The 12,124-nt window shown below is 44.8% G+C and overlaps 1 protein-coding gene and 1 long non-coding RNA gene across 7 annotated transcripts in view; one reads left to right on the forward strand and one right to left on the reverse strand.

Annotated features, from left to right (window-relative positions):
* PCDH10 (protocadherin 10) overlaps nucleotides 1-6,649 on the reverse strand; it is a 38,250-nt gene extending 31,601 nt beyond the window's left edge. For all 6 annotated transcript variants that reach the window (XR_008445101.1, XR_008445102.1, XM_054030004.1 and 3 more), the window contains exons 1-3: nucleotides 3,801-6,649; nucleotides 1,993-2,051; nucleotides 1,276-1,382 (exon numbers count right to left, since the gene is read on the reverse strand). Coding sequence is in view for 4 of the 6 variants with exons in the window: in XM_054030004.1 (XP_053885979.1) it covers nucleotides 1,276-1,382; nucleotides 1,993-2,051; nucleotides 3,801-6,395 (2,761 nt within the window). In the remaining 2 variants the exon portion in view is untranslated. The remainder of the gene's footprint in view (nucleotides 1-1,275; nucleotides 1,383-1,992; nucleotides 2,052-3,800) is intronic.
* LOC128838114 (uncharacterized) lies at nucleotides 6,120-10,393 on the forward strand. Its single transcript, XR_008445103.1, has 2 exons — nucleotides 6,120-6,206; nucleotides 7,240-10,393. It is a non-coding gene; the product is annotated as an uncharacterized LOC128838114 (long non-coding RNA).
* The last annotated feature ends 1,731 nt before the right edge of the window (nucleotides 10,394-12,124 follow it).

Consider the following 12,124-nt stretch of genomic DNA (forward strand, 5'->3'; position numbering starts at 1 on the left):
CCCAGACACAAAATAGACACTCTGTTCAACTCGCGGGAAGCCCAGCAAGGAGCGGGGAGCTCCAGAGACTCTTGGCTCTTCTCAAGTCTCATTAGGTCTGCATATTAATGACTTGCAGCAATATAAAGGGGCCCTTGAGTATCCTGTTTTCCCCTGGTGCCTGGGTTTCCCATGGCAAAGAAGACAGTGGCAGGAGCATGAGAAGACACAGCATGTTCGCAGAGCAGGGAACTAGCAGCCACAACTCCTGGGCAAGATGGGAAAATGACAAGCATTTCTCTTTGATGCTTCTGGGAATGCTGGTCTGAGATCAGTGAGAAGGGGATAAGAAGAGGGAAGTGAGGGAGTGTGAAATCACCTTTCATAAAACACTTGCAGCAAATGCCTGGGTAGAAGGAGAAATAAGTTCTAACTAATCTGAGGTTCCCACACCACTGGACATTGTGTTTACCTGAATTATTAGCTGAGTGTACTCTGTGTGTGTGTGTGTGTGTGTGTGTGTGTGTGTTACAGCCAAATACACAGAGCCTATCTTTCAAAAAGAATTTACTCTAATATGAGAGCAAAAAGAGAACAACATATATGCAGAAATAATTCCACTGTTTAAACACATCTATCTGCTTTAAATCATGATATGATAGTATTTTTAAACATTTTTTCTTTCATTGGGACTGAAGGGATGACCATTGTATACCTTATACTCATTAACAAGGACATCACTATATTATATAGTCACTTTATTTGAATTACAAATCAAGCCTCAGAAAGTCTGAAAGTATTACTCATTACATATTCAAAGCACTCTATGTATCTCCACCGATCCCAGCAAAAATCCTCACAATCTGGCTGTCATTCAATCAGAGAGTTCAGTCTTTCCCTTAGGAACTCCCACTATGCTTCACACTACCATGCCAACTAAAGTCACTATTAACCAAAGTTGCCTAATGCTCTGAAATCCCTCAAATCGGCTGTTGAAAAATCTGTGGTCTGCTATAAAAATATACCAACAACTTTGCTTTAATGTGCAGGAAGAGCAATGGATACAGAACAACATGCAGAAAACAGCTATACTTCTCAAAAACTAGTCAGGATTGAGAAACAATCTTTTGACTATCTCAGTATACCATCAAGTTGACCGTAAATTCATCCATCCATACATTATATACATATGCTGTACCTATAAACACTCATGTTATATTATTTATAACCACATAATTGCCCTTTCTGGCTCTCTTATTAAAAGATCAAATATTTAGATTCCGTTATCAGACTTACCAGAGGATTGACCTCGATTAGTGGCATCATGATCACTGTCTCCTTGCTCGCTGTCTCCATGACCACTGTCCTTAGAGCTTACTATGTCTGCTTCCTGGAATGCAGAACTAGAAACATCAAAAATCTTATTAGAATAAACATGAAGAGGGACTCATAAAACATTCTTCTGCCATCACATGGCCACACATGGTGCTGCATTCATCCAGGCCTCCTTTCTGCAACTCTATTTCTGCAAAACCAATCTGTCCATCATACACAAAACTTGTATTTTCAGGCATTATTAATCCAACTGAAATAGACAGTAGCCATTATTACACTGCCTGGGTTGTATGTAGTTGTTATAAATAATTTGGTAGCATTTGCTTAAGCTGGAAGGCTAAATTTACACTCAGATAAATCAATATTATCTGTCAGAATCTACAGAGGGACTCATAAGTATTTAAACCGCATTTTAGATGAGTACAGAATTAGAATTTGCTCTCTTTTCACCTGACTTAAAACAGATTCATAAAAGCCATAATTCAGAGATGTTTACATGGCACTGCTTATTTTATTTAATGGTAGGTCTAAATAAATTCATAATTTTAAATACATTTTGGTTGCTTAGATATTATTTTACATCTGAACTAAACACATTTCTACATCCCCACTCACACTTGCTAAAATACATCTTGGATATATTCCTACATTAAGAAAACAAGAATAAGGAGTTCATACCTGTTTACCCGTCGGGGTCTATCAACTAGATAACTGAGCTCTGCACGCTGATGTTTTGTCTAGAAAAAATAATTGGAACTTATTTTAACTCAATATTTTTACAACCAACAACATCAGAAGGCACACACATACAGCCAGGAACACTCATCACAAAGGTACAGCTATAGGTAGGCCATAAATAATTGTTTCCTTACATTTAAGGGGCCAAACCCTGGTGGCCTTACTCATGCAAGTGGCACTACAGATCAATAAACAAGGGGTTTCCTCAGTTATTTAAGGCCAACTTTTGATCCCCTTAATCATGATGAATAGTCTCTTACACCACAATTGTAAGTTAATTAACTGAAATCAATGGGGCTACCTGTGGTGTAAAGTACCACACATTGTGAGTCAGGGGGTCCTCAGTGTATTTTTTAAATCTCCTGTATGAGAAAAAGGGAGAGTAATCATCAGAAGGATAGACTCCTGAAAAGAAAATATGGGATATCCTGTTGCCCTCAAAAGGCACCAGAAGCCACGTCTTTACAAACATCTGATGTAGGGTCTACACTAAAGGCTAACATTTAAAATCTTGCTGAAAGATTTTAAAACAATTTTAAACAAAATATAACTCAATATCTTAACTTCCCTTGAAGTACTCAGCAAATCAGTATTAAGGAAAGCTGTTTTTTCCTTCAGTGGTACATCATCATAATGTACTGATCCACACATTAGTTAAAATACAACAGACAAAATTATTAATAGGAGAATGTTAAGTCTTGATATATGCTTTCATAGAAATTCTTTACACAAAAGAGTACAATATAGACAACATGTTTAATGGGTGAGAGAGAATGTTAAGCCTTAATGTATGCTTTCATGGAAATTCTTTTGTGATGTTTTATTTCCAAGTTCTCCTTCAGTATACAAAAGAACTATTAAGGCAGAGTCAAAAAAAGTCAATTAATGAACACTAATTTTCACATTAATTAAAGCTCCTGCCAAGTATAGAGATGTTCACAAACTCCAGAGTGGTTTCCCACAGCCTTAATTGTACATGCAAAGATTTCTAAAAACAAATACATATGCTTTACTTTTTTTCATTAGGAAAACTCTGAATTCATTGTGCTGGTAATTTCATTAATGCCAATTGCAGTGATTTTGCCAGGAACAATGCCCAAAAGACAGCACACAGTTAAAATAAGATTGGAAACTAGTATCTTATTTTAATGCAGAAAAGCTCGCAAGCTTCATTCATATTCACATGGTGTGGGAGTTTGGATGCAACAGTTTCTGAAATGCTGTCTAGTGCACAACTGATGCTTCAAATGAAAAGAAGCAACAGACTCACTTTAAGGTACATCACAGCTAAAACTATTATGCAGTGTCAGGTTATCTTGTTGACAGGTGATTAAAACCATGCAAATATTTATGATCTAAGAAGCATGAGGATAAGAGGCTATTATGAAGGAGGAGGGGCAAAGAAAAGCAACATTCTTCACCGGGAAAGGAAGGGCAGCAGCTTCAAGAGATTAACTGAAAGCAAAGATGGGGTTGGGGAAAGACTGCAGTGCAGCTTGACAGTGACACTGACAAGACAAGAGAGAATCAAAAGTGGTTGAGACCTGCAAGCCCTAGGGAGAGTGAGAATTAGGGGCATACGAGTACATAAAATAACAAAAGCAAGCTCATTTTTCAAAACCGTAAAATAATAACAAACAAGCAAAGCAGCACAGGGAGGCATGCACATATAATGAACGTGCACAGCTGAGGGAAGCTTGCTACAAGCGGAGGTGTTGGAAAGTGCTACAATTTCCTTTCAACCTTACCTCGTTGGACAATATGCTGCCATTGGAGATGATGTCTGGTTGCTGGTCCGTGTAACCTGTCACTATGGCTCCGCAGGGGTTGTGCTCAGTGTCTGTGCTCCGAGATGGGCTGCAGGGCTTGAGGAACATCAGGTCGGTCTTGGCTGACTCCGGAGTGAGGCAGACCTGGTAGCAGTAGTTCTGGTTGTGATGGTGGGATCCGAAGCTGCCCGATTCCTCCACGGGGACCTGGGCCGGGTTACTGGGTACGTTGGAGCTCTGCACCAGCATGATGTCCGACTTGCTCAGCTTCTTCTTGCGGGCCCGGGCTTGGCGGCTGCAGCAGGGGCAGCAGCAGCAGCAACCCAGGCAGCAGTCGCTGGCCAGGCAGGTGTAGATGTTGAGCTTCTTCTCCTTTTGGCAGCGCACGGCCAGCACGATCATGGCCAACAGGAAAATGAACGACACGGAGCCCAGGGCGATGATCAGGATGAGGGTCAGGTCCAGCGAGGTCTCGCCCCCGGAGCGGCTGGGGCGATGCTCCCCTCCCGCCCCTCCCCCACCGCCGCCACCCCCCGCGCCCAGGCCGCCGCCTCCCTGGCGCTCCACCGCGCTGTCCACCAGCATCACCTGGATGGCGGTGGTGGAGGAGAGCGGCGGCTGCCCGTGGTCCCTCACCTCGATCACCAGCTCGAAGGGCCGCTGGGGGTCGCGCTTGGCCGGCACCTTGCGCGCGGTGCGCAGCTCCCCGGTGCGCCAGTCCATGCGGAAGAGGCTGGCCTCGTTGCCCCGCGCGATGCTGTAGGTGAGGCGCGCGTTCTCCCCGTCGTCCGCGTCCACCGCCGCCACCCGGCTCACCAGGTAGCCGGGCTCGGCGCTGCGCGGCAGCACCTCCCGGGCCGGGGTGCCGTTGCGGCCGGGCAGGGGGCTGACGATGGCGGGCGCGTTGTCGTTCTGGTCCACCACGATGATGCTGACCGTGGCGTTGCCGGACAGGGGCTGGGGCTCCTCGCCCGCGTCGCGCGCCTCCACCTGGAAGCTGAACTCCTTGAGCTGCTCGTAGTCGAAGGAGCGCAGGGCGTAGAGGAAGCCGTTCTCGGCGTTGATGGAGACGTAGGTGAAGACGGACATGCCCTGGATCTGGCTCTCCAGGATGGAGTAGGCGAGCTGGGCGTTGGCGCCCTGGTCCCGGTCGGTGGCGCTCACGGCGTAGATGTAGGCGCCCGGCACGTTGTTCTCGCTCACATAGACCTGGTAGAGGGGCTGGCTGAAGCGCGGCGCGTTGTCGTTCACGTCGCTCACCCGCACCTGGATGGACTTGCTGGTGCTCAGCGCCGGCTCGCCCATGTCCCGCGCCACCACCGTGAGGGTATAGGCGTCGCCGCCCGGCTGCTCGCGGTCTAGCGGCCCCTCGGTGACGATGGTGTAGTAGTTCTTGAAGGAGCTCTTGAGGCGGAAGGGCGCGTCGCCCTGTAGGAGCTCGCACTGCACCTGCCCGTTCTCCTCCGAGTCCCGGTCCGAGACGCTGAACAGGGCCACCACCGTGCCCGGCGAGGCCGCCTCGCTCACCGCCTCCTTGACGGTGGAGAAGCTGATCTCGGGCGGGTTGTCGTTGGCGTCCAGCACCCGCACCAGCACCTTGCAGTGGGCGGGCACGGCGTTGGGGCCCAGGTCCTTGGCTTGCACGTACACCTGGTACACGCTGCTCTCCTCGTAGTCCAGCTCGCCGCTCACCTCCAGCCGCCCTGTGCGCGGCGAGATGCCGAAGAGCTCCCGGGCCCGCGCCGAGATGTGGCTGCTGAAGGAATAGATGACCTCGCCGTTCTGGCCCTCGTCCGGATCGCTGGCGTTGAGCTGCAGCACCAGGGTGCCCGGCGGCGAGTTCTCCGGCAGGGACACTGTGTAGACGGGCTGCTCGAAGGCGGGCACGTTGTCATTGGAGTCCAGCACCCTGATGGTGAGCAGGGCGGTGCCGGTGCGCTGCTGGGGTTGGCCCCCGTCCACCGCTGTCAGCACGTAGCGGTGCACCGCCTGCTGCTCGCGGTCTAGGGGCTTGTCCAGCACCAGCTCAGCGAAGCGGTTGCCGTCGCCCTGGGTCTGCACGTCCAGCGAGAAGTAGCTGTTGGGGGTGATCTCGTAGGTGCGCAGCGAGTTGGTGCCCACGTCCGGGTCGAAGGCGCTCTCCAGTGGGAAGCGAGTGCCTGGCGTGGCGCTCTCGGAGATCTCCACGGTCAGGTCAGGCTCCGGGAAGGAGGGCGGATTGTCGTTGATGTCCAGCACCTCGATCTCCACCCGGAACAGCTCCAGGGGGTTCTCCAAAAAGACCTCCAGGTGCAGCTGGCAGGAAGGGGGGTTCTGCTTGCAGATCTGCTCCCGGTCGATCTTCTCGTTCACGTACAGCACCCCAGTCTCCAGGTTGAGCTCTAGGTAAGGGCTCCGAGAGTTGGGTACCGTCTGGAAGCGGCGAGCCGAAAGTTTTGTAATGTCCAAGCCCAGGTCCTCGGCGATATTCCCCACGAACGTGCCATGCTCCTGCTCCTCTTGCACCGTGTAGTGAAGCTGAGAAAGGGCTCCCTCCACCATCCAGAGCAAGGCAAGGAGGAATAGCACAATCATCTCCAAATGGGGAAAGAGATCCCCCCCCCCAACACCACTTCCTCCTTCAGAAACCACCACCTCCTCCTCTCAAAATACTTAGGGCAGTGTGCGTGCGTGGAGGGAGGGGGATCTGAGTGGGATTTAGATCTAGGTTTTTTATTATTATTATTATTATTATTATTATTCCTTCTGCTTCGTATTAGGATTTTTTTTCTCCCCCATTTCCCTCCTTTTATGATTATTTCACACGCCGAGCAAACGAAGAAGATAGGCGTCCCCACCTCATCTGTGATCTTCGAAATAAATGACCAACTAATAATACCTAGAGCTGTATGGAGATAGATATACACACAGTATACACAGTAGCCCGCTCTTATTTATTCCGAGAGTCTTGGCACTGCACCGCTGCAGCGGCAGTGGAGGCAGCAGCAGCAAATCCCAAAGAGGAAATTTGTATATTTCAAGATTGTCCTCGGTTTGCCTTCCTGATGGGAGCAGGAGGGGTGGATGCTGCTGGAGGAACCGCTGGACATGCCCTCTTTAGATGCAAAAAAGGCAGAAAAAAATGAAAAAAAAAAAAAAATTATGACCAGCAAAAGGATCTGATATCAAAAAGGCAGAGAGCAGGTTTGCCGCCCAAAACTTTCATTCCCTGAATTTCTCTGGGATTTTCTCCTTTATTATTATAATAATTACTGTTATTTTATATTTTCTTTCCTTTGTTTATATTTTCTTCTTTTATTGCCATTGTTATGATGATGACCATCATTTTGCTCTTTATTGATGTGCTGATCAGTCTTTCTTCTCTTGATGCTTTTTCTTCTCACCCTCTCTCACTCTCCCGCTGTCTCTCTCGCTGCAGCTCTCCTCCTGTCCCGGCTCCAGCTCCTGTGATCTCTACTGGCAGTTTCTGAGCTCCGAGCGCTCGGCTTTTCTGTTTTTGCGCAGCGCCCTGCTCCTGCCAACCAATGAATGTGTAGCAACACCCACAGGCGCGACAGCCCATTGGATCCAGCGCACGTCAAGCAGGCTGCATCTCAGGGGAGAGAGGGGGGAGAATCCAGAGCTCTAGTTGGTCTGTGTGCATGGCACAGAGAGACAGAGAGAGAGAGAGAGAATAACCCTGCAGCTCCCGAAGCGCTTATTGGGGAATCTCTGCCTCGGAAAGTTACTATTCCCCTGCTGCAGTTACTGAATAGGGAGATCACCTATCGTCATCAATGCAAACCAAGACGACAATAATAACCAGTTTTCCCCGTGGAGGAGGAATTTCCATCAGCTACTAACTTTTTTTTTCCTATTTGGCTAGCTCTATATCTGGCTCAATGGTAAAACAAACATTTTTAAAAATAAACAAGGGAAACTTGTGCCTTATTTTACTCTGGGCTACCTTAAATAATTAGTTCAGTTGACAAATGAGAGAGTGCAAGTTTCCATCACACGCCTACACTTTTTGCTAGTTCATCTAATTAACACCGTCATGCATTTGGGCCAAATCCTGGCCTGATTTACACCCTCTGCAGTTTCACTGTCTGAAGTGAAAGAGATGGTACACGATGTAAATCAAAGCAGAATGTGATAATTTGTGTGATGGCGTGGAATAAATGTCAACAGTGCTTGATCTGAAATTAGTTTGTGTGTGAGGAGAAGAGGATTAGATGGGAAGAGTCAATAGAAGTTTGCTAATGAAAAATATTATTTAATAAAATGCTCCGGATACAAACGACCATTCTTTTATCGGTGTTTACTATTGTTTCAACTTTCCTGACATGGAAAGCACTTTGATAATGTTACTTAGTAGCTGTTTCACTATTGCAACTGTACACAATATCCCTTTTTGTACCCTTTGCTGAAATACTATTTTACAACTTAAACTAGTACCCTTCAGCAACACACATTGGATAGTCTTACGTCTTGTACAACACCAGCACACTAGATGCCTTCTCTTCCCCCACTCCCAACAATAGTGGAAGGACAGTAGGCGTAGAAGACTGTGATAAGTAAGGTCAATGGCAATTTCTGCATTGATATAAATAGGTTTTGCATTTAAAGTCAATAGGTAACACGCATTTTGGAGACATGTATGTATGTGTCTACATTAAATGTAAACCATCTGGTTAAGATTTATGGATTAATTTTGGTACAAGTGTTCATAAATCTAAACTGTGGACACATTAATATATCCGGTGATTTATTAAATTGAAGTTCCATTTATATAACTTTCTAAACCTTATACAAATAGAATGAAATGTTCATAAATTTCACTTTTTGCTAACTGCTAGTTGGTTATTGTTTATAAGGAACACCAAATATTAGGCAGAAAGAGAGACTTATTGTAAGATCAGTGATTCGTGATCACATCTTTGATAATAACTAGTAAAATAGTAGAAGGATGGCTTCCTTTGATACATTTCAAGAAGCTGTCTGTTCAGATGCATTTTTCTATTGTGGAAATAGAGGAAATTACATTTCGATACAGGTTCATTTATAAAAAAATCTTCTATGTATTTATAAATGTTTGTATTTATCCTTCTATCTATCTTGTTCATTCATTGCAGTCTGGTCTTCTCCTCCTCCTTCCTTCGCTTCTTTCATGTGAATGGGTCCTATCTTTGAGCAGTTAAAGCTGGGTTACCAGAAAAAAATGGCTAATCCTTTTCCAGCTGCAGTAAATTTACAACCCGGCAAAGCCAAGCTAAAGCCGCTGCAGCTAAAATGATTTCAGTGTGATGTCTGGGGCTGAGAATGGAGAGACAGTTTATAAAACGACCTGTGGATCAATGAAAAGGAGATTATGGCGTATCTGAATATGAATACAGCCATCGGATCAATATATCATCCTTGTCCTCCACCCCCCCCCCCCCCCACCCCTTTCCTTCCTTCCGTTCCTTCCGTTTTTACTCCTAGGATCCGAAAGGAAGGACACGTAACTTGAAGGGGCTTTAGCTGCCTCCTCGAAATTTTGGTGCATTTAAAAAAATGTCTCTGTTTTTTGTATGCTTTTATCTAAAATAATGAATGACAATGCAGATTATTAAATCTCTGTTTCAAACAATCTGGAATGGAGACAAGCGCCGGCAACTCATTGAAACCTGGAAATCTTAACGAGAGAGGGATATACAATAGATGGACGGATCTTGTTGTAAATAATCACTGCATCAACTATAACACTTAAGTTTTATACAGATGTAGTAGCTGAAGGGATGAGTGGATTTGCTTTGCAATTGTAGGTAGCAGGCTCCTCCTAGCGGTTAAAGTCGCACACTGCACGCAAGATGTGATTTCTTTAGAGGCATTTCTGTGCAGGACGCTGGCTTCATTCCTCCTCTCCTCCCGGATTTCCCCAGTGTCTCCAAAGGATGAAACTGTGATGTAAGATGCTTTAATTTATTTATCTCAATAGCTGTTTATATTCAGTACATCAGTTACTCAATTGTTGGTTATTCATATGCTTCTTTTTGTATTCGCTTGCAGGACTGTAATCCAAAATGTTCAAAGCTCTGCATGCAGCTGCAGTTAGGGAATTTTAATGGATTTTTTATCTAGCCGCCATCCAGATGTTGACCCAAGCATACTCCATCTCGCATGAAATTCCCTTTCCACCCGCCCTGAACTGGGATCTTATTTTGCATTCCTTTGCATTTATCACCAACTTTAAGGTTTAATGTATTCGCTTTGCTCTGCTGATTTTCCTTCACAGGCAGCGTCCACCGCTCTTAGTTTACAGGGATTACATAAACAAATGGCTTTGTTGTTGTAATAACGGCTGCTTTGAAGTGCAATATAACAAACACAGTGCTGCCTCTCCACGGGAGCAGTAATTACAGCAGAGCAGCAACCTAGAGAGGGGGTGAACCATTAAAGTTACCCATCAGTGCTCACACGGCGGGAAATCGACCCTACACTAACAATTCTCTCCCCCACCTCTCATTCCGTTGCAAACGAAAGTTTTAGGAGCACAGTTTGGCTCTTAGATTTAGTTGGCTTTTCTATAATAAAATGATTTAATGACTGAGGCTGTTTATTTTGGATTTGGATCATTTGTTCATTTTTCTTCCCCTTTGTTTATTTTTTCTTTAAAATGCAATAGTTCCTCCTTACATGAGTAACAACAAACTAAAAAACAACAACAACAACAACAAAAACTGAATTTCTATCCTATTTTCCTTTGTAAGGGAGCCACTTTGTTAATTTACGCCTAGATATATGACTGCTTGCAGTGATTTAACATGACTTGAAAGCAATCTGTTTCTAATCTAAAGCCTCTTATTATTGCAGTGTGGCAGAGCTCAGTGCTCAGAATCGAGAAAGGCGATTTTTTAAAGTAATTGAGTAAAAGCAGGAAGTCCAGATGTGACAATAAACAGGGACCTTCAAAAGTTAAAGATCGCCCGCTTTGTGCGATTAAACAACCAATGACCACCAAAGCCAAGGGAACTGCCTTTCATCAAGAAAGCAAGCTCATCACTTCTAGGTAAACATTGCGTGTGTTTGTTGTCAGTGGTGGAGCATACATAAATATTTTAAAGTAATATGACTAATTTGTCTATTGTCATCCAGGATATATTCAAGTGAAAATAATTCTCATACAGCCAACATTAAACATACACTGGAACTGCTAGGTTAAGCAAAGAAGCATGCTCACATAAACACTGTGGTTGTCAAGTATATAATACTTTGAGGACCTCTGAGAACAAACAGATCAGTTTTCTTTTTCTCAGCTCAGGACAGTGCCAGAGTTGTAGCAGATAAGTGCGTTATCTCCACGTTTGTAAATCAAACACACGTCTCCATTTTGTTTAAGCCACATGCTATAGCGCTTCCTTCCTATGCAGTCTCAGTTGTCAAGCAGGGCCGGTGTTTTGTTAAACTCTAACCAGTGAATTAAAAGCGCTGATGATCTGAAGCAGCCCTCTAATGCAAAATGACAAATTGCACTTAGGCAATACATGAACGAGAAAATGATTTATGGATTTTTACGCTGGTCTGAGCAAATGAAGGCAACATGAATTATACATCCTAACGCGCACTATATCATTTTCTAATAATACTGTTTCAGTTCTGATGCCGAAGACCACTCTCTTCGGTAGGGGGTATTGATTAATAAGAACTCCCGGGCTATCTTTAAACCGGGCATGCCTTTTGAGCCGGCACCAAAAGAGGTTTATGTTTGTATTTATTTATTTATTTGCCGAAGCAAGTGAGGAAAATCGAGCCCAGCAGGTGGCTGTCACCTTTGCCATGTTAGAGACACAAGGTGGGTCACCACCTTGTCTCTCGAATAGCATACAGCTTTTCCATTTATCATCTTTTCTGCTGCCATTCACCAAATGGAGACTAATCTTTTTAAGAGCCGCATTTTTCTCCACCCTGCAACTTAGAACTGTAAATCAATGGCTTAAAGATTGTAAATCCATCCTTCAGACTGGGGTGGAAAATTAGCCAGTGATCTCTCCTCACCTCCCAAACTGCTCAGTTTGAATCCTCCTTTCCCTCCAGAAACTAGTTATTTTCCTCTCACCTCCACCTTACCCAAGGTTTTGGATTTGGGAAAGGATCTCTTAAACATTGTGATCACCTTTCAACAACAATGACATTTCCTTGGAAGAAGAATATATGGCTGCTAATCAATGTTCTGGGTTCATCATAATGTTCCATAAACCTCCATTTGCAAAGTTATTTACAGGATTTCACAGATTTTCTTAATGGGGAAAAATTGCTGTATGTTCATATTTAAATATTGATCA

Source organism: Malaclemys terrapin, chromosome 5, assembly GCF_027887155.1.
Source record: "Malaclemys terrapin pileata isolate rMalTer1 chromosome 5, rMalTer1.hap1, whole genome shotgun sequence".
In the NCBI taxonomy this organism is placed as follows: domain Eukaryota; kingdom Metazoa; phylum Chordata; order Testudines; family Emydidae; genus Malaclemys; species Malaclemys terrapin.